The following is a 22285-nucleotide window of genomic DNA, read 5'->3' as shown; positions in this document are numbered from 1 at the left end:
GGACTCAGGTATGCCTGGGCTTGGGGTGGAGCTTCAAGGCAGCGCTGGCTCCAGCCCCTGGAGGAGCCACCCCCTCCACCCACCTGAGATTTCCCAAATTCCAGCTGCGGCTCTGGTTGCTTCTACGGGCAAAGGAGGCCTTGTGGTCGGAGGGGCCTCTGGAGCCCGGGCCAGGCGCTTCCGCCCTCTCAGGGCACACACACCTCCATTCAGCCTGAGCACCGCCCCTGGGGGGCTGGGGGCCAGGGCGGGCTGCCCCCACGTCAGTCATCAGTTGGGGGCCGCCTGACCCGGAGGCTGGGCGGGCAGTGGGGTTGATAAGACCTGGACCCCACTGGCCCCCACCACTGTGCCGGCTGCTGCCTGTGCTGCCAGAACCATGAGGGGCTTCTCTGGTCCCAGCCTCGTGCTCTGCGGGCTGCTGCTGCTGCTCCAGGCTCCCTGCAGCCCTGGCCTCGCCCCCCAGTCCAGAGGTGAGGGGGCCTGTGTGAGATGGGGACACTAAGCGAGTGCGCCCTGACTATCAGTACTGTGGGTTGGGTACTGAGATGGCAGGGAGCAAATGGGATCCAGGGTGGGGAGGGGAGCAGGGCGGCAGTGTGGGCAGCAGGCCGATGCCGGAGCAGATAGGGCTGGTGGTGCTGATAAAGGTCGGGGCAGGGGTGCTCCTCAGCCCTCAGGGACCATGCACGTGGCAGGGACCGTGGTCTTCCAGGTCTCTGGGGAGCAGAAGCTATTCAGAGAGCTGGCTGGCCTCTGGAGCTGCACCAAGCCCAGGGCGAAGCCCACAGCTCTTTGATGAGAGCAGACCTGGGATGCCAAGAGCTCATTCCCCCTTTGCGGGTCCTTCCAGCCTTGGGTTCCCTCGGGGCAGCACCACCCTCCAGAGTTTCAGGTTTGGGCACTGAGTCCTGGAATGCTCATTCTTCCTGTACAGATGGGGAAACTGAGGCCAGAGAAGGCCTAAGACCACACAGTGAGATAGCCCCAGAGCCTCTAGGCTCCTGATCTACTGCTGTGTGGTGTGGCCAATTCCCTTTCCTCCTTTGGGTCTCAGTTTCCCCATTCGTAGCCTTAGCTGGTAGAGAGCAGAGAACCAGCTGCAGGGTGGTTTCTAAGGTCTCCTAAGGAACTCTGATGCCCAGAGTCCCAGTTCAGCGCACTGTGAGATTCCGCAACTTGGGGGTTGGGATGGCCCTGCCTTTTCCTCTTTCGGATTGGCTCTGCTCAGTGCAAACTTAGCATCGGATGGGGAGGGAAGGGTTTTTACAGTGAGTCCCTCCTGACTGCAGGCCCAGGCCAGTGACTGTCATGCAGTAACTTTATTCTCTCCACTGGACATGTGAGATCACGGAGGCTCAGAAAGGTGCAGTGATCTGCCCAGGGCCCCGCAGAGTGGCTGAGCTAGGATCTGAGCCCAGGCCTGAACTCACTTCCACTCTGCATACCTCCCAGCACATGGCACTGCCTTCTTGGGTCTCTGGGGGACATGGCTCCTCAGGGGCGTGTCTTGAGGTGCACCTGATCAGGCTGCCGAGGTGGCCACCAGGACTTCCTGCTCCCTGTCCCTGTCTTTGGCAACCTGCCAGCAGGCGCTGCCAGGCTGAGGAAACTGGTTCCACTTTGGTGATTCACTTTGATGCTCGCATGAAAGAGGCCATGTTGACGGGCACTACTTTGGCTCTCAAGGCTGTGCCCATGCCCGGAGGGCCCTTCCTTGGTGCCCTCCTGCCCAGCCAGGAGAAATAGCTGCCCTTGTTTCTGGCAGCAAGTCTGGGCTGAAACCTAAGCATGTTTTCAAGGCTGCAGGGTCCTCTGCCACTCCTGGAATACTCACTGCGTGCCTAGCCCTCTGCTGGCTCCTCAGAGCATCCTGTAAGGACGGATTGCCAGCTCACCGTACAGATGAGGAAACTGAGGCTCAGAGAAGTGAAGTGAATGGCCCAAGGTCAGGACTTGGCCCTCTGTGTTTCTGAGCAGGGGCTTTGGCAAGATGCTTGCTGAGTGTCTGCACGTTGGCAAAAGGGCCCAGCCAGCCCAGCTGATGTCCGCAGCCTGCCGGGCCTGAGGCCTCGCACTTGGACCTAAGAAGCTGCGTTCTGCTCCTCGGCTTAGAGTGTCTTCAGGCCCAGCCCCTGACCTGTGCCCCTGCTCTCTGCCCTCTCCCTCCTGCCCCGATCCAGGCCATCTCTGCCGGACGCGACCAGCAGACCTGGTGTTTGTTGTCGACAGCTCTCGCAGCGTGCGGCCTATAGAGTTTGAGAAGGTGAAGGTATTCCTGTCCCAGGTCATCGAGTCACTGGATGTGGGGCCCAATGCCACCCGGGTGGGCGTGGTCAACTATGCCAGCACCGTGAAGCAGGAGTTCCCCCTGCGGGCGCACGTCTCCAAGGCTGCGCTGCTGCAGGCCGTGCACCGCATCCAGCCGCTGTCCACAGGCACCATGACCGGCCTGGCCATCCAGTTCGCCATCACCAAAGCCTTCAGTGATGCAGAGGGTGGTCGCTCCAGGTCCCCCGACATCAGCAAGGTATGTCCCCACCGCCCTGCCAGGATGCTGCTGCTTGAAGGCTCCCGCTAAGAGTTATAAGCTTTGCCTGCATACACTGGAACCCCTACGATGCCCCGTGAGGTGGCCATTTTGTAGCTGGGGAAACTGAGGGTCAGAGAGGGGTGGTCATTAGACAGAGGTCACTAGCTGCAAGAGAGCTGGGATTTGAAGCCACCTTTACCCAGCCTTTCCATCCCAGAAGCTCACAATCATTTTAGTTCAGTTGACCTTGGCTCCCCGACCAGTCAGCCTCTTGAAGACATCACAGACAGGCCAGATGCTTATGGGAGGAATGAAGGTGTGGATGCCGCCACCAGCCTGTCTGGGTTCAAGCCCTGCTCCACCACACCTGTGCCACCCTGAGCAAGTGACATCATCTCACTGGTCCTCAGTTTCCTCACCTGTAACATGGGAGTAATGATAACACCTTCTCTAAGTGCTGCTACGAGGGCCGAGTTCGTAAGCGTAAGGCATTCAGAACGGGGCCTGGCAGCGAATAAGCCCCATCATGGCATTTGCTAATTTTTAATTTCAGAATCCTCTGAGGGCAGGGGCTCAGAAATGGAAGCGCTGTGCCGCCACCTGCACTGGTAGCGAGGACTCCAGGGAGAGGGCAGAGCACTTTGCAGGCCCTGTGCCCTCACTGTCATGTTCAGGGCTCAGCACAGAACCTGAGGTTGAGCCAGTGCCCTCTTTTCTGGTGGCACCCCACAGGCTCCAGCACTTCCCCACCGCAGCCCTCGTCAGCCTGAGTCACCACTTCCCTGCCCAGGGCCCCAGCCCAGGGAGGTTCTCTTTCTTATCCCCCGTCCATACCACATGCTCTAGCACACAGTGGATAAATGAGCACAATCCTGCTTGGAGGTGGTATCCCCATTTTACAGATGGTGAAACTGATGCATAAGGAGCTTAAGCAACTCGCTCAGCCATTAAGTGGGAAAAGTGTTCACAGAGACAGCGGCATATAATCCCAGCCATTATCACTCCTCAAAGAGATGATGCATCAGGCAGCCTGTCAGTCTTGGGGCCAACTACAAGTTTCAGCATCGGGTGCTGTAGATGAAGCTGATGGTTGAGGTGGTGGAGGGTGTGCTGGCCTGAGGCGATCCTAATGGGAAGAGGGTGAAGAAGATGGGGGTGATGACTGCAGCGGGCACATTCTCCAGAGTTAACCGGTTCACCCCAGTTTAGACCTGTGGCCTGGGGTGGGCGAATGAGGAGAGAGCTCTTCCAGCAGGTGACAGAGGGGCTGGGGGGGTTGGCGCCACTCCAGGTGTTCAGCCTGGAGTTCGTGTGTGGGGGGACCCAGCACGGGGGGAAATCTGAAAGCTGAGTTGCAGGCAGAGAGTAGGGGCTTGGGGAGGCAGTGGACCTTGGGATGTGGCAGCAAATAGTCACAGCTAGGTTTTCAGTACCAGGAACCCAGGCCCCTGGAGGGGAAGAGATTGTGCAAGATCACTCCCCAGGGAGCCCAGGGTAATGACGGTAAAAATAATAGTTGCCTTTTCTGGCTTCTAACCAAGAGTCGTCTCACTCAACCTCACTGCAACCCCTTTTTACAGATGGAGACTGAGGCTCAGGAAGGTGACCTGTAACTTGTGGAGCTGCATTTCTAACCACGGGCTGTCTAAACTGCATGTCATCAGGGCAAGGAGTCAGGGCCTGGGGCTAAGGATGGGACCCAGGAATCAGAAGCAGATCCAAGTCAGAAGCAGAGAAGCAGCAAAGGGGGCTAGGTCCCTAACCAAGACTGGGCCGAGCTAGGAGCATCCTAGCTTCAGGGCAGGTGCAGGCAGAGGGTCACGAAGCTGGGTCTCAGCGTCAGAGTACCCCGCCTCTCTCTCTTTCCAGGGTACAGACCAGAGGAGTCTAGTGGGAGGAGAGCAGGCAGATTCTTTCCCTCTCTGAAGGGGCATGCATCATCCTGGGGAGTGGAGGAGGAAAAGGACGCATCTGCCTTGGGTTGTCCCTTGGGCATCCAGTGGGAGTGGCGCTCCGTCTGGTCCCGGGTCCAGGGTTCTGGGTCTTAGTACAAGGACAGCGCAACGAGAGGCGGTGGCCCCATCCCTTAGCCTCTGCTACCATCTGGTGGTTAAAGCGCAGAACTGCACCATGTGGGACTCGCAGAACTGCACCACGTGGGGCCCGCAGAACTGCACCAAGTACAGCCAGGGGACTCTCGGCCTGGCCTCTCGGGGGCACGAGGGGCGCGCACGACTCCCACAGCCATCAGTCTAAGGAACCTGCCCTCAGCGGCCTCAGTCTTAGGGGAAGGCATGGCCCTGACCTTAGAGGGCCCAGTTTGGCGATGGGGCATCACATCCGGGCATCTCGGAACTGCCTGCCCGAGGGAGGCGACGCAGAAGGGAAGCCCCTCGGCCACGTCTCTCAGTCAGAGGAAATGGGTCTCCTTTATGGCCAGCCAGGTCCTCTTCCCCGGGGCGCCGCCTGGCTGTGCGACCCCGGCAGTCCCTCCGCCGCCCTGGCCTTAGCCTCCTCTCCTGGACAATCTGGTGGGCTTCCCAGAGGCCCGGCGTCACACCGCCCCGCGTGTCGCAGGTGGTCATCGTGGTGACGGACGGGAGGCCCCAGGACAGCGTGCGGGACGTGTCTGCGCGGGCTCGGGCTAGCGGCGTCGAGCTGTTCGCTATCGGCGTGGGCCGCGTGGACAAGGCCACGCTGCGGCAGATCGCCAGCGAGCCGCAGGAGGAGCACGTCGACTACGTGGAGAGCTACAACGTCATCGAGAAGCTGTCCAGGAAGTTCCAGGAGGCCTTCTGCGGTGCGCAGGCAGGCGGGGACTGAGCCAGGGCAGGGGCGGAGACAGCGAGAGCGGCGGGGTGGGGCCAGGGCAGGGGCGGGGCCGAGGCGGAGACGGAGACAGAGAGAGTCAGTGTCAGGGAGGGGCAGGGGCGGGGCGGAGACAGAGAGAGTCGGCGCCGGGGCAGGGCAGGGGAGGGGCAGAGGCGGAGGCGGAGACGGAGAGAATTAGTGATGGGGCGGAGCAGGGGCGGGCCGAGGCGGAGACGAAGGTGGGGCCAAGGCAGGGGCGGAGACGGGGAGAGCGTTGGGGCGGGGCCAGGGCTAGAGGCGGTGCCGAGGCGGAGGCGTAGACCCAGAGTCAGTGTCGGGGCGGGGCAGGGGCGGGGCAGGGGCGGGGGAGAGGCGGAGGCGGAGACGGAGTCAGCGCCGGGGCGGGGCAAAAGTGGGGCCAAGGCAGGGGCGGAGACGGGGAGAGCTGCGGGGCGGGGCCAAGGCTGAGTTGGAACGTAGCCAAGGCAGGGGCGGAAACTGAGAGTCCCCTCTGAGGCGGGGCAAGGCCAGGGGCGGGGCCAGGGCTGAGGTGAAGTCAGAAAAAGTCAGCGTCAGGGGCGGGGCCGCATCAGAGGGTGGGGCCTAGCTGGGGCGGTAGCCTATGAAAGGGCGGGGACTGGGTTACATGTAACCAACATCAGGGCGGGGCCAGGGCTAGGGACTGGGTCTAGGTGGATTGGGGTAGAACCTGGGTGAGACTGAGGTGGTGCCAGAACCAGGGGTGTGGCCGTAGCTGGGGCGGAGCCTGATACGGAGGAGGGTCTCCAGCCCCAGGTTAAGAGAGCTGGGGAGAGGCGATGTTAAGAGAGATGTTAAGATCCCTTTTATGTGGCGGAATCCTGGCAGTGACCAAGGAGGGCCTGGAGCTCAGGAAAAAGAGCGCCCAGAAAACCTATACGTGTTTCTGTGTCGAGAGTTTTGGGTGTCAGAGTTTTCTGTGATGCGGGAGAGTCAGAGGGGCCTGGGTACTGGCAGAAGGTTCAGCAGGGCGGGGTGTCCATTAGGACAGGATTGGGGCCAGGGCAGGGACTTTACCCTTTGTAAAATGGGTCTAAGAAGAGCATGCACGTTAGTGCTCTGCCACGGGCTCTGAGCTTGTTATTGCGAAGATTCAGTTACACCTTACAATGTAAGGTGTAACGCTCATTGTATGGTATTTAACAGATATGTGCTGTGTTCATTGTATGCTGTTCTAGGCACTTGGGTGTCTTGATACAGGAGTGAATTAAACAGACTAAAGTCCCTGACCCTTGGCCTTTACCTTTTTAGTGGGACTTGTAATTTTAATCATCAGCATTATGACCTTCTTCAGGGATCTAGATCCCAGACCTGGGCTGAGAGTCGGGGGCCTGGGCCCCAGTACGTTGGAGGCCTTAGTTTCCCTGAGTCTGGAGGGGCCTGGTATCCACAGTCAGTGAGGGACACCCTGTCTGAAGTGCCCAAGGCTCTGTGATTGTGAGATCTGAGCTACCCCTTGTCCCCGCAGTGGTGTCAGACCTGTGTGCCACGGGGGACCATGACTGTGAGCAAGTGTGCATCAGCTCCCCTGGCTCCTACACCTGTGCCTGCCGTGAGGGCTTCACTCTGAACAGCGATGGCAAGACCTGCAATGGTCAGTGGAGCGGACGCAGGCTTGCCCTGGGCAGAGTGTGGAGGGGTGGTTGTAAGGTTTCAGCAACTCCCCAGGGAACCCATTCGAGCCTCCCTGCACCTTACCTCTGAACCCATCTTCAAAGAAGACAGATGCCTTTCAGAGTCTGGTGAGAGACAGATGCCTTTGAGAGTTCTCACCTGACTTTTGTCCCTGTTTTCAACACAATGGGTGGTGGGTTTAGTGTGGTGGAAGGACTCACATAGTCTCAAAATCAAATCCTGGTGCCACCACTTCTGAGCTGTGTGATCTCACAGCTGTTGGAGTTTCAGTTTCCAATACTGTAAAGTGGAACCAGTCACCTTGGCTTTATAGAGGCAGTTCTGAGGGCAAAATGGAATGATCCTCAGCATAGAGCTTGGTGTGTGGTGGGTGACCAGCCGGGGAGCAGGATGGATGACTATGTCCTTCAGCTTCATCCGCTCGCCTTCCTGCCCTCCCCAGTCTGCAGTGGTGGTGGTGGCAGCTCGGCCACTGACCTGGTCTTCCTCATTGATGGATCCAAGAGTGTGCGGCCAGAGAACTTTGAGCTGGTGAAGAAGTTCATCAATCAGATCGTGGATACGCTGGACGTGTCAGACAAGCTGGCTCAGGTGGGGCTGGTGCAGTACTCAAGCTCTGTGCGCCAGGAGTTCCCCCTGGGTCGCTTCCATACCAAGAAGGACATCAAGGCGGCTGTGCGGAATATGTCCTACATGGAGAAGGGCACCATGACCGGGGCTGCGCTCAAGTACCTCATCGACAATTCCTTCACTGTGTCCAGTGGGGCTAGGCCTGGGGCCCAGAAGGTGGGCATTGTCTTCACTGATGGCCGGAGCCAGGACTACATTAATGATGCTGCCAAGAAGGCCAAGGACCTCGGTAGGTGCTGCCTCCCTGGACCGTGGACACCACTCATGGACAGGGGTACACACAGGGGAATACACATGGCCAGGGGTAGCCCATAGTTTATCTTGGTGTCTTCTGATTAGTGCCCTAAACCCAGGTGAGTTTGAATGAGGAGGATTAGTTAGTCCAGTTCTCTCTTATACCCATGACAAAACTGAGGCCCCAGAAAGGTAAAGTGGGTTGTTTTGATGATCCGTTTGTAAATGAGGCTTGGAATTTTTCCAGCTGGATATTCCCGAGAACACATCAACTGTTGGAAGGCAACTCTACTTTGGAATAAGCCTGAACTTCAGTTTTGCCACCTATTAAATGAGGAAAAAATAACCACCAGATGGATGGTTATTAGGGTTAAATAAAGCTTGCTGTACAAAGCTTCCAGTACAGGAAGTCTGTACAGGGCCTAACACAGAGTAGAACCTCAGTAAATGTTGATTTCTTCACTGTTCTTGTTCCAGGCATTGTGCTTGCAATTCCAGCAGCTGCCAGCAGGAGGTGTGTGGTGTTGGCTGCCTAAGCATTCCCCAGGAGGCTCAGCCACATGGCTGCCCATCTCCACATCCAGCCTTACTTGTCTTGTTCCTCCTGGCAGGCTTTAAGATGTTTGCTGTGGGAGTGGGCAATGCTGTGGAGGATGAGCTGAGGGAAATCGCCTCAGAACCTGTGGCAGAGCACTACTTCTACACGGCTGACTTCAAGACCATCAACCAGATAGGCAAGAAGTTGCAGAAGAAGATCTGTGTGGGTGAGTGAGGCCAGGGCTGGCACTGATGGAAAGGGCAGGTGGGGCACTGTGTAGGTGGAGCTATCCTGGTACTGGGTGTGGGTGGGGAAAAGCAGGGACTGAGGTGGCACCAAGAGTTGGCAGAACCAGAAGGTGGGCTGGCAAGTACAGCTTTTACTACCAGCAAACATGCTGAATGCTCATTACATGGCTGGCACTGTTCTCAGTGCTCTCTGGATATGACATCATCCAATCCTATTTGGTAAGAATGTCATTATCCCCATTTTACAGATGGGATAAACAAGGCCAAAGGGGTGGAACAACTGTTAGTAGCTGGGAGAGCCAGGACTTGAACCCTACTGCCTTTCTGGTCTTCTCTGGTGACCTCACCAGCTGGTTCCTAGTGGTAAGGAATATGGGCTTCAGAGCCAGACATGCCTGGGCCTGTGTCTTTGCTCTGACACTGTTGGCCAGGGCAAGTTGTTTCACTTCTTGGATTCTTCACTTGTAAAATGGGATTAATGACTTCGAACCCAAAGGGTAGGGGTGAAGTCACTGAGGTGACATCAAGGCCCCTAATGGTGTTCTTTATGTAGCAGGTACAGGGAGGCGCTTGTAGTTCACTCTCAGGGCTCCAAGAGACCAGGAAGATGTTCAGGGCTCACCCCTCTATCACTCCTTAGGGTGATGTCTCAAGGACTACCTATGTCTCCCTGCCTCCTCAGGTCCCCTAAGCCCCTCACTCTTCCAAGACTCCTGAGTCCTGGCCCTGGGCAGTGATAGTCTCCCCTCCCTCTCCCCCTGGGCAACCACTCAACAGTTCCTCTCTCTTTCCCACTTACCCGTCTCCTGCAGAGGAAGACCCGTGTGCCTGCGAGTCCCTGGTGAAATTCCAGGCCAAAGTGGAGGGGCTGCTGCAGGCCCTGACCAGGAAACATATCCCTTCCCAGAGGTGGCTGGGGCCGGGGAGGGGTGCAGGCCAGTGTTGGGGGAGGCGGGGGCATGGCCCAATTGTGGTTCGTTGGGCAGGCTTCTCTTGGCCTGCCTCCTGCTGATGGGCTGCATTCTGGCAGAATAGGCTGAAACCAACTTGAGGGCAGACCCTGTCAAAAGCAGAGACTCCTAGAAGGTAAACAGAGAAATTGGGGCAGAAGCCAAGATCTAGGGACTGGACACACACCAGAGTCCTGGACACGCTCTGAAGAACATGGAACCTGTGGATGCCCCATTTTTCAGGCTCATGGTGATGTGCCTGACCCCAGTACACACTCAGAGGTGGGGCTGAGCCCCAGGTGGTTCCCTTGGCTCAGCCAGGACCTGGTGGGGGACCCAGCAGGGCTAAACCTGCAACTGAGCAGGGCTGGGCACTCAGGGCTCAGTGACTGGCTGCGTTTTTTGGAAAGCACCGTTCTGAGGACAGTGGATGGGTAAGTTCTGACAGAGGGGAGACCGCATGCTGTAGTGGGGTGTCGCAAGGTAACAGGAAGCAGGGGCCTGAGTGCAGGGCCACACCCATCCCTGCCCTGCTCTGGCCAGCACGCACCTCTCCTTAACTCTGAGTCCACTGGAAGCTGTGAGTAAGCGGCTGGCCATCCTGGAGAACACAGTTGTCTGAGGCTGCCTGTTGCCACTGCAGCCTCTCCATCTCCTCACCTCAAGTGTGGCTCCAAGCGTCCTGTGCGTGTCCCCTGTAGCTTCCCTGCAGCTTTGCCATTTTAGTGAGGGAGGCCAGCCTGGGAATGGGAGGGGGTGTGTCTGGGTGTGCCTATTGGGAGTGTGTGATGGCATCTGGGAGCACCTGTGTGTGCATGTGCGTGTGTGCCTGAGGGTGGGCATGAGTCCGGAAGCCAGAATGTGAGTGTGAGAGTGAAAATGCAGGGGTGAGTGTGAGAGGTGCTGCGTTTGCATTTTTTCCAATCAAAAGCTTAATATATTCCCATTTTTTTTAGTTAACCCTTTGTTGACTCTGAGTGCTGTGAATTTCTTTACTGATTTCTCTATTCTCTGATGAGAAACAATGAAATGTGATTTAACTTAAGCACTGAATGGGGCTAGAGGCAGTGTGGTTATTTGCGGACCAGGGAAAAGGATGGATGAAGATGCTGTGGGAGGGGATGGTTGGAAGGATGGCAACAGTGATGGTGATGGTGATGACAGCGACCACACCAAAACCAGGTGATGTTTGTCCTGACTTTTCAGTTACAAATTCATTTCACTTCCCAGTAACCCTACCCAGAAAAGGCTCAAATCATCCCCATTACAAATGGGAAAGCTGAGAGTCTGAAAGATGAAATGACTTGCTCAGCAGTGGGTCAGTTGGAGAGACAGGACTTGAATCTAGGACCAAAGAACATCAAAAGAAAAAGGCATCAGGGAAAAAGGGCAATGACACCAGATAGGACTCATTTGTTCATTCATTCATTCATTCACTCATTCATTCAGGTACTGCATACTTACAGAGCAGTGGAGCGGATGGTGGCGTATGAGACAGACATAGTCCCTGCCCACAAGGGACTTAGAGTTGAGCAGTGTGCTCATGTCACCCCACCCCAGCTAGAGGAAAAGAGCGTGGGTTTAGGTTGTACCAGGGGTTTGTGCCTCCTCTTGGTACCTGGGAGCCATGGGGTGAGAGTGTGAGTGAGATGATGGGAAGGGCTCCAGCCTGGGCCTGGGCTGCCCTAGGTGCCTCTCCACTCCCGCCCTAGCATGCCCTGTTGGAGTTCTGTTTGTTTCCTGTCTATTGGTGGCTTCACCCTCAACCCAAAACCCTCAACACAGACGGCAGCAGCCCCACCTCAGAAACTGCACAAAGGAAAGACTCCCGGCCCCTCCAGCCCTACTTGGAGTCGGCAGGTCATACCGGGAGATCTCAGCCACCTCTCCCAGGCCCCTCTGGACCGGTGCCCCTCCGGAATCTCTATCTCTGGCCTCTCAGAAGGAGAGCTTTGGTGATTTTGTGAACCCACTCTTGTTTAATAGAGCATTTTTAGTGTTACTACTAGTTTCACACTTGAGAGCATGTCTAAAAGGCTTTTACAAGAAGCTCATACCACACCGAAAGATCTTCCGCAGAGGCAGTTCAAAGAGGCAGAATAACAACACCAACAGTACCCGAGAGCCACATCAGCACAACAGCACAACGACAGCAGAGTGACTTAACCGGGACATAGCCACGCTCGCCCCCATGACCTCACTCCACCTCCTGCGCGGTTCACCAAGCCCTTTCTCTGTGCCCGTCCCTGGGATAGGAGTTTTTCCGCTGTTCAAGGAGGTTCCTTGTCACAGCCACCCAAGAAGTAATTACTCAGCCCATCCTTCCTTTCTTCTGAGATTATCCACCCCCTCTCCTCCCCACACAGGTGGGGCGAGGGAGAGGCAGGTGAGCTAATGTGGACAGAAGAGGCTCAGCAGTGTTTCCCCAAGGAGGAGGAGGGGGTCGTTAGCCGATGCCATGGCCTGGGAGCTGGTGGGCAGAAGCAGCAGATGTCCCTGATGAGTGGAGTGAGAGATGGGGTGGAAGCTCTGTCCGGAAATAGGACCTCATTCTTCCCTGCCCGGTGGGTGGCGTAGCTGGCAGGACCTTGTCACCAGGCTCCGAGGAAGGCAGGGACCAGCTTCTTGGGGTCTTTCCAACCCAAACTCTTGCCCTTAACTCATCAGTGTTCTCCCCACGGCTACCCCAGGTCCTCATGAAATCCATCCTGTCCATGGACTTCCCACGTCTCTCTCTGCTCTAGGTCTGATTTACAGAAGGTTGTAAATGAATCCCACAAAGAAAGAAAACCGGCATCTCCCCAGGGCAGCTGTGGTCTACTGACAGATGGCATGTTACTTCGTAACCTACAATTTTGTTCTTTTTTGAATTTTGTATAAATAAACAGGACTAAACTAATTAGGATTGTTCTTTTCTTTCCTCAGGCCTTGGGCTACAATGGGAGTCTCTTGGCCCCTTAGTGCATTGGTTACCAGGTTTCAATAATGGGTTTGTCTTTGTAATTACGGTTCATTAATGGATTTACAAAGGAGAGAAGATGGTGAATTCTGCTAAGGGGATTGTTTTGCACTTCTCCTCTTTTAATTACGAGGTTTTCTCTTGGACCAGTGATCTTTGAAAAAAGGGGGTGGGGGTGGGGGTGGAGAGTTCTAATGCCCCATCTGTTCCAGATGTGAATGCAATCAATCCAGGAGAAGACAGGAGCTGCTCAGGGCTTCCTGATACCTGAGGCTGGGCCTGTATCCTCTTCAGAGCCACCTGTGAGGCTGGCAGGGGGTGGGGGTGTCCTGCTACTCAACCCTGGTTTGCATCAAGGTATGTTGACAAGGCGAGGGGACCACTCTGCTCATTGGGGTGTGGCAGCCTTGGAGTATTTGGGATCAGAATCAAGTTTGGGTCACCTACTGAGTTACTGTTTTTGGATGATCACTGTGTGCCGGGTGATATATACACAATTTTCAGTTCGAACTTCTCAGTGATCCTTTTAATAAACTTGTTTCACAGACGGGGACACCAGGGCTACCAGATGTAAAGTGTCACATGGACAGAAAGCCGCTGGGCTGAGATTTAAACCTTGAAATCTCTGCCTCCCAAATCAGGGCTTTTTCCAAAACACCGACCTCTCTGAAGTCCAGGCTCACTATGGTGAAAGGGGGTCCTATTCCTTTCTCCACAGGTTGGGGCCATCACTGGTTAACTGGCCTTCGTGCCTTTGGGCTCTTGTTCTTTAGTCCATTCTGCACACTGAGACCAGTGTGATGATCCTACAGTGCCCAGCTGATGAGGTCACACCTCTGCTCAAGAACCTTCTTTGGCTCCCTACTGCCTCCTAGATACAATTCAAACTTAGCCTGACACCTTAGGTGCTGTATGGTCTGGCCGCTGCATACCTCCATCTCACTTCTCACTGTGATCTCACAGAGGCCGCATTCTAGAAATGTAGAACTATATGAGGTTGCCATCAATACTCCCATTGTGGAGATGGAGAGACGGGCACAGAGAGCTAAAGTCACTTGTGGAAGATAGAACTCCCAGGGATGGAGGTCCTGAAAGGGTGGCACTTTCTAGGCTGTGAAACAGGGTGAGGACCAGGGTAGGGGGTGTGTAGATATCTCTCCACTTGGGTCTTGCTCACCCTATTGTGCTCCAAGAATCCCAGGCTTTGCCATGGAAGTCAGATTGAGAAACCTTGGGTGGTTTTTGAATTCTCCAAATGCTTCCTGAGAACCTGCTGTGTTCAGGGCACAAGCCAGGTGCCGACGACAGGGAGACAGTGATCAACTAGATAATATCCCCGATCTCAAGAGGCTTCCAGTCTATTTAACACAACAGATGGGACTGGAACACCTGAGCAATGATGGTAATAAAATGACAGCCTCCCTTTATTGATGGCAAATATTGTGCTGGGTGCACATCGCTGTTCTTGCTCACTGAGGAGTAACAAGTTCTGAGAGGTCAGATAAATTGTCCCAAACTGCACAGCAAGAAGCTGCTCAAATGGGATTTGAACAGAGGATGGTTGGGCTTCAGAGGCTGAACTTCGTCTTCTGCAGTGAGTGCCTCCTGCTCTGTGATTATGATGGGGGAAGGACTAGAGGGCCAGGGCCAGGATGAGACACAAACAGGGGAAGACCCTGGAAAGAGTTGGACATGTCAAGGCCAAAAGCAGCTACCAGTAATAAGGGGCCAGTGTTTATTGAACACCTACTATGTGCCAGACACCGCTTTGGGCACTTTTCATGGACTAGACCTTGATTTGGTTAATTCTCACTGTAATCCTATGAAGGGCTTACTCTTTATAATTCCATTTTACAGATGGGGACACTGAGGCATGGAAGGTTTCAGTAGCATGTCACTGTGCCCCTTCTAGTCAGCCATAGAGCTGGGACTAAACTGATCTCACAGACTCCTGAGTCAGGTGCTCTCAGCCACAGCGCTCACTGAGCTGACCTAATGCAGCTGCGCATTGACAAGTGGATATGATGTTAAAAAGGAATAACGGCATAATTGCATGTGAGGGGGACTGCTTTACTCATCCAGCAGTGATTTACTGAGTACCCGCTTTGTGCCCGGCACCTGCTCAGGCCCCAGGGCCCCAGCCATGAGCAGGGTGTCTGTTTCTGCAATCACAGCTCTACTTTCTCACAGGAGCCTGACTACGAAGGAGGGGGCAAATGAAGTGTGGGGGCGCTGCAGACACAGAAGTGCTGAAGAACATAAAATGAGGCTATACTGGGGGACGGGTGGGGTGGGTGCCCTGGCCTTCGTCCTGGGGGAGTCCAGTGTGAACATGGCGCAGGCCTGTGGTTTCAGACTTGATTCTAATCTCGTGCGCGGTGCGGGGTGAGGCCTGGAGTCAGACAGGTGGACCTCCCTTCACAATCATGATGGCAAAGGCTTGCGTTCTACTTAACAGTTCACAAGCACCAGGTGAAGTCAGTATGGTTATCAGCCCCATTTTACAGAAGGCACGTAGGCTTGGAGACAGGAAGAGACTCACCTGAGTCATGCCGCAGAGAAGCCGGGCTTTGAGGCCGAGGCTGTTGGACTCTGAAGTTCCTGCTGTCCCCGTTCACCCTTTGCTGCACCTTGGCTGATGCTTTCTGAGCCCGTTTGCCCATCTGTGAAATGGGCTTCTGACGTGGAGTAACATCATCTCAGGGACTGCCTTGGACCTTGGAATTATGGATTGAAAAAAATTTTTAAAAAATTTACTTATTCTTTATTTTGTCTGGTCTACATTGAAGGTGTACAGCGTGGTGTTTTGATATACGTAGTGAAATGATGACTGCAGTGGAACGATGTGATTTGAATGGGGCCGGAATGGCTGGCTTTGAGGCTGCTAGGGAGGAATCTGGCCATAGGATGGCACCATTGGCCCAGGAATGGGGTGACCAGGCCCTGAGAGGGGATGGGGTTCGGGTTTGGTCACTGAGAGCTGGGCTAGTCCCTGTCACTGTGGCACCTGTCGCACTTACTCTCTTTAATCCCCTCCTTCCCAACCTCCCTCCCAAAGCCCCTGAGGGGCTGGCGACTTCTCTCATGAAGATGGTTGTAACCCCCAACTGCAGCCTGGCCTTGCTATCCCATCCCTCACTCTGATGTCCTGGATGGGGCCTGTCCAGAGGCTTTGCTGGAGCAGGGGTTGGCCGCTCAGATCTGAACATTGGGGTGCAGTGGGGGCCAGGCAGGAGCACCCTAAGGAGGTATCTTCCTGTTTCCTACCCTCCCTCGTTCCTATGGGCAAACTGCTGAGTCCTTTGTCCCCAAATCAGAATTTAAGTGTCTTCAAGCCAAAAATAGCTGCAGCCTGGTGGGGGAGGGGGATACTAGAGACACCAAACAGAGGTGTTGAAGGGGGCCCACCACAGGCACCTTGGAGAGACCACCAACTCTGCCATCCCTGGCATGGTGGGCTCTGTCCCTGGAGTGTCCTGTGGCCATGGCCACGTGACTGCAGCTCTGGGGCTCAGTTTGCTCCTCTGGGAGATGGGGAGAATGATCCCCCTCACTAAGGTGAGACTGTGAACTGAGGGGACGGGTGCAAAGTGCAGAGCATGGGCTGGGCGCCCTTGCTGGTCAAGACGAAGCTGCACCTTTGTGGCGACAGCAGCGCAGGGTCTGCGTGCAGGCTCGAGGCTCAGGTCACAGGTTCACACCAGGGTTTCAAGGAGGAGGAGCCTCTCCTCCAAATTCAGAGCTGCCTTTCCTCCCACATGGAAAACCTACACCAGGTCAAAGTGTCTCCCTTCCCATCACCCCACCAGGGTGTGGGGTGTCTCACGTGGCTCTCTCCTTCCCCCTCCTTGTGAGGTGCAAGCAGCTGCCCTGTCCCGTGAGGGTGGTGAGGGTGATGGGGAGTCTGCGGTCGGGGGAGTCAGGGGGAAAGTACAGGGAGTGTCTAGAGAGTGATATGAGGGTGGGTGGCAGGGGGCATGTGCCAGCACCCAAACCAGGGATGGGAGAACAGCTGGGCTGGGGTGGGGGCACTCAAGGGGCAGAGGGGCTTATTCAGCACAGGACATGGGGCCTGATTTTCACTGTGTGGTCAGCAAGCTGGGCCATCCATGGGACTGGGCAGAGCTCCTGGCTCCACGCTGGGGGCTTGAATTTTGGAAACTCGGTGGGGAGGTTGAAGTTCCCCTCACCTATTCTCTGCAACTGGAGTTCCCTCTGTTTCCCCAGTGCAGACTGCTGTCCCGAGGAGGCTTTCAAATGCAGAGTCCCAGGAACCCTGATTTAAGGAGTCTCCACGGGACAGTGCCCAGACCTGGGTGTGACATGTGGCTCCAAACTCAGGCCCCGAGTGACCTCGGCAAGTCCCTGCGCCTCTCTGAGCTCTGTTCCACTGACAGCATAGCTGGCTGTGTCAGGCACTCAGAAGGCATTTTGTCCACGCGGACTGAGCCTGGCACTCCAGCACCTGCTGTGGGAACTCCGCCAGCCGGTGTTCACTGAGTCGCACTCAGCCTCTCCTCAGTTGAGGCAGCTCTGCTCCCCAGGGGCTTGATAAAGATACACAGTGAGTGAATGAGCGAAAGCATGAACCTGCTCTCCCTGCTTTCCCTTCTGTGGTAGTAATAGTAAATAATTTATAAGTGGTTATTTATAGTATAGTATCTACACAGCAGAGACTACATAAGTGTATATACTTATGTGTAAACTTGTATATTATAGAATAAAGAAATAAAGCCGGGTGTGGTGGCTCACGCCTGTAATCCCAGCACTTTGGGAAGCCGAGGTGGGTGGATCACCTGAGGTCAGGAGATCGAGACCAGCCTGGCCAACATGGTAAAACCCCATCTCTACTAAAAATACAAAAATTAGCCGGGTGTCATGGCAGGCACCGGTAATCCCAGCTACTTGGGAGGCTGAGACAGGAGAACCACTTGAGCCCGGGAGGTGGAGGTTGCAGTGAGTTGAGATTGTACCACTGCACTCCAGCACTCCTTGGGCAACAAAGAGAGAAACTCTATCTCAGAAAAAAAAGAAACAGGCAGGATAATCACTTGAACCTGAGAGGCAGAGTTTATAGTGAACTGAGACTGTGACACTGCACTCCAGCCTGGGTGACAGAGCGAGACTCCATCTAAAAAAAAAAAAAAATATATATATATATATGTATATATATATACACACACAAAATACGTATGTTGTTATTTAATAGTATGCTTTTGCTATTTTATATTTCATAACTAGTAAATATAAATTTATAAAAGCTAACACATTTTAGTGCTTATGATGAGCCAAGCATTGTTCCAAGAAAAAGGCTAACTTGCGTTATTCCTCACACCTACCATGGGAGGTAGGGCTGTTTCTGAAATGCCTGCGGTCTAGGTCCTGCCATTTGCTGCACAGAAAGTCAATCACTGAGACAACGACTACCGTCAGAGAAGGCGGCTTTAATTGGGTGCTGTAGCCCAGGAGATGAGAGATTAGTCTCAAATCCATCTGCGACCAACTAAGATCGGGGGTTTCTATAGCAGGGAAGAAATGTACCTACATGCAGGGAAATAAGAATTAGGGAGGGTAAGGAAGGGAAATTGGTCAACGGGAAGCAGGCGGTCACTGAGGCCAGGATGATGGGTGAGGGGTCTGGCATCTCGTTGTCCGGATGCAGTGATCGGGTGAGTTTCAACTCCTCGATACTATCTGGGGTTCCTGATGGTTGGTTTCCTGAGAAAGGAACTTTACTAAAACAATTGTAACATTCTCGAGTTTTAAGACTGGGAGGGTCAATTCTATGTCTCTTCAAAAGAAACCAAAAACCTCAGTTCTAACAGACAACTGGGCTGGTTTCGGGCCTACCCCAGGATCACGGAGGGGGAAAGTGAGGCTGACAGGACAGAGGAACCTGCAGCAGCAGGTTGGCCCTGGTGCTAGGACCCAGGCCTGTCCACCCCACATGGCTCCTGGGTCTTCCTTTCTTGTGCCAGGTGCTTTTTGGGGCACCTCTGGTTCATGGGCTGGGGTCTTGCCCCTGCCGGCTTCATCTCTGGGCCTGCTGCCGTGTGGCCAAGTCCCAGCTACAGAACAGGCTGGAACAGACCCCTTTCCCAGCCCAGCAGCCTCCACTCCTGCCTGGAGGCCTGTCTGTCTGCCATCCTCCTTCCCCCATGGCTGGCACAGCTGCTGCTTGGGCAGGTCGCCACAATTTGAGAAGGATTTTCCTCTCTTCTTGGTATCAGATTTTCCCTTGCAGTTTCCTGACTTCGTTCCTGGCAGGATTCCTTCGCCTGAGGACTGCAAGTGCCTTTCAGCCACTCTCCTGTGAGAGGTGCAAAGTGAGAATTCTGTCCCATGCCAGGGGCTTTTTCCAGGAGTTGGGAGTATTGGGGAGTGCATGTGGAGAGCACCCCAATGTGCAGTCCATTCTCAGGGGCTCCTGGGTCCAGCACAGCCCTTGATCCCTCCGGCAATGGGCCTTCCCGCATAGGGCCCATGGTCAGCTGAGCCACCTCCAGCTGCCACAGAGTTTCCTTTGCCCAGGCTGGGAGCAGCAGGCATGGGTGGGGCCTCCCTAGGAGGGAGAAGAACTGGCCCTGCCCTGGGCTGGGTTGGGCTGGGCTGGGCTGGGCTAGGAGAGGCCGGGCCATGTCCACTTGGGATGCTGCCTCCTACCTGGTCTTGCCGCCTCTCCAACAGCAGCTGGAGCGGCTCAGGGAATGGGGTGTACTCACTGTGATACGAGGTGACCATGGGTTGTGTGTGCACCAACATTTTATATTTCCTACTTTCCCAGTCATGTGTGTATTTTAATAGTATCAGGAAAAAACCCATCAGCAATTAGCGCATTGAAGCCTTGATTTCATGGATATCATTGCTCAGAGTGAGACAAATGGAAGACAGGGCCTATTTCAAGTTGGATTAAAGGAATGATTGAGTCAACATTGTGCAAGGGGAGGGGACAGCAAAAATCATGAAAGTGTCAGAGAAGCTGCTCAAGTGTGAGGGGCGCGGATGAGGCCTCTGAGCCCCAGAGTCAGTTACCTGGGGCCAGCCTGGCTCTGCCTGGGACTGAGAGGCCTTGGGCAGGTCGCTGCACCTCTGTGGGCCTCAGTTTCCTCATCTGTGATATGCGGTGAGCAGTAAGCAGCTCGCAGGGTTGTGGCGAGGGTTGATGAGATGAGGAGGGTGGCGTGCTGGCAGGAGCTTGGCACAGGGTCAGCCCAGCCAGGGCAGCGGAGGTTGGTGTGATTGTTATGATTGTCATCAGCACTGGCACCACTGTCATCCTAGGGGCTTTATTCTGGGTGAGGTGACTGATGGCTTTCAGAGGGGAAGGGGCCAAGAACTTGTCACCCCAATCCCCAGCAGAGCTCCATGAGGGCCGTCCCCATCAGGGCCCTCTTCCTCAAACTTCATAGCCCAGGGCCAGGCAGGCCTTGGTGTGGGACCCACTCGGCCACCCACTGGGTGATGACACAGCTTCTTGGAGCCACCATGTCCTTGATTGTAGGCTGACACCACAAGGCTGACTTCATAGGGGTGACCAAGGAGAGGCAGGCCAAGTCCCTGGATTGCTGCAGGGCTTTTTTCTCTGAGATTTTGTCCTCCATGGGGGAAAGATCTGTTGGTCTGGTGAGGACAGGTTTGGTATAATCTCTGGGTGATCTGTACCTGCTCTGATTTTCAGATATGTAGTCTGACAATTAAGCCAAAATTTCATCCTACCCATGCTAATCATCATTATTTACAAGGTTCTTAGATACCCTGAGGCTCTCCAACATGTCTACTCACAAGACGCCAGCTAAGTAGCACTGAAATGTAAATTTAAATCAACAAATATTAACAGAACATCTGGTAAGTCACATTCATCCATCCATTATCCATCCTCCCATCCATATCCATTTATCATCCATTATCTATCCATCAATTCATCCATCCATCATCCACCATCCATCATCCATCCATCATCCATCATCCACCCTCCCATCCATATCCATTTATCATCCATTATCCATCCATCAATTCATCCATCCATCATCCATCATCCATCATCTATCCATCATTCATCATCCACTCATCTATCCACCATCCATCATCCATCCATCATCCATCATCCACCATCAATTCATCCATCCATCCATCATCCCTCCATCCATCATCCATCATCCATCATTCACCCATCTATCCACCATCCATCATCCATCATCCACCCTCCCATCCATATCCATTTATCATCCATTATCCATCCATCAATTCATCCATCCATCATCCATCATCCATCATCTATCCATCATTCGTCATCTACCCATCTATCCACCATCCATCATCCATCCATCATTCATCATCCACCATCAATTCATCCATCCATCTATTTATCATCCCTCCATCCATTTATCCATCATCCATCCATCCATCCATCCACCCACTAAATGGCAACTGAGCATCTACTATGTGCCTTTATGGTGGAGCTGAACAAGACACCCAAAGTTTTTGCCAGCATGATGCTTTAGTTGAGCAGAGAAACTGGTGTTGATCACATGTCACCATGAGGTGTAAGGATGGCTGTGGAGGGGAGCACAGGCTACTGGGGATACCCCTGGAAAAAATCAGGGAAACCTAGCTGGAGGAAGGGGCATCTGAGCCAGTACTGGCAAGACCAGGAGGAGTTTGCGGGTGAAGAGAATTCTTCCTGGTCTTGCTGGTGCTGGCTTAGATGCCCCAGATGAAGGGGGTGTTGGGGGTCTGTCTAAGCGGAGGCTTAGCCTTACCTGGGAGGTGCTGAGATGGGTTGGTGAGATGGGCCTGAAGATCAGTGATGCAGCTGCTCAGATTGGGGTAGAGTTGGGGTGGAGGGGGAGGTGACATCCTAAGTGTGACAGTTGCATGTAGGATATGAGTGGGGAAGCATATGAGCAGATTTGGGTCTGAAGGTCCCTCCGGTCACCATGTGGGTGTGGACAAGACTGAGACAGGGAAGGAGTCAGTCCCGAGGTGGAGGCTGCAATGCAGGCAGGAGGCCATGGGGCTCTGAGTAGGATAGTGGCTGCAGGGCTGGGAGAAATGGGCAGTTTGGAGATATTTGGGGGTTTCAGTCTTCGCCTCAGTGTTGAGTGATGGGAAAGTGGAGGGGGGCTCCCAGGTTTCTGACTTGGGTGACTGGCTGCTTGGGGGACCCTCATTAAAGCCCTCATGTAGAGAAAGAAGCAGGTTTGGGGTTGGGGGAGATGCTAGATGTGGCTGTATACGTGGAGGCCCTCTGGGTGTTTGGGGGCAGGTGGGGCAGGTGAGGCAGGTCCTGAGCTGCAGGTGAAGGTTTGGGGTGATTGGCAAATATATAGATGACTGAAGCTGCAGGGAGTGATGAGTCCCCAGGGGGAGGAGTTGAGAGGAAGATCAGGGGAGAGGGCCTGGAACAGAGCCTCGTGACCCCTACACTTCTGGGACAGGAAGAAAGACCAGCAAGGGAGCCTGAGGAGTGGCCAGGGGGATAAGATTAAAATGAGGACGGGGTCCCAGGGACCAAGAGGAGAGAAGAGGAGGAGCAGGCACAGGCTGAGGGTTGCCCAGGGCCTAAGCATGGGCCAAGGGTGCCCACTGCCCGGTCCTTCCAGGAGGTCAGCGCGGCCTCACCAGAGCAGCGTCTTGGGGACAGCATGGGGACCGAGGTGGGCAGAGTGTGTGTGTGAGACCAGCCAGGAAGGACGGCAGGCTCAGGAA

General features: G+C 54.7%; 1 protein-coding gene across 1 annotated transcript; it reads left to right on the top strand.

Annotated features, from left to right (window-relative positions):
• The first annotated feature begins 346 nt into the window (after window positions 1–346).
• Window positions 347–12517, top strand: MATN1 (matrilin 1). Its single transcript, XM_012439738.2, has 8 exons — window positions 347–473; window positions 2184–2530; window positions 5111–5333; window positions 6852–6977; window positions 7461–7877; window positions 8494–8646; window positions 9481–9561; window positions 10191–12517. The coding sequence occupies exons 1-8, from the start codon at window positions 380–382 to the stop codon at window positions 10238–10240; spliced, it is 1491 nt and encodes a 496-aa protein (XP_012295161.1). The 5' UTR covers window positions 347–379; the 3' UTR covers window positions 10241–12517.
• Window positions 12518–22285: the final 9768 nt, after the last annotated feature.

Source organism: Aotus nancymaae, unplaced genomic scaffold (assembly GCF_030222135.1).
Source record: "Aotus nancymaae isolate 86718 unplaced genomic scaffold, 86718_ANA_hifiasm-v0.15.2.pri h1tg000053l, whole genome shotgun sequence".
Taxonomy (NCBI): domain Eukaryota; kingdom Metazoa; phylum Chordata; class Mammalia; order Primates; family Aotidae; genus Aotus; species Aotus nancymaae.
The sequence above is the reverse complement of the archived record's forward strand: the minus strand, read 5'-3'. Positions and strand labels throughout refer to the sequence as shown.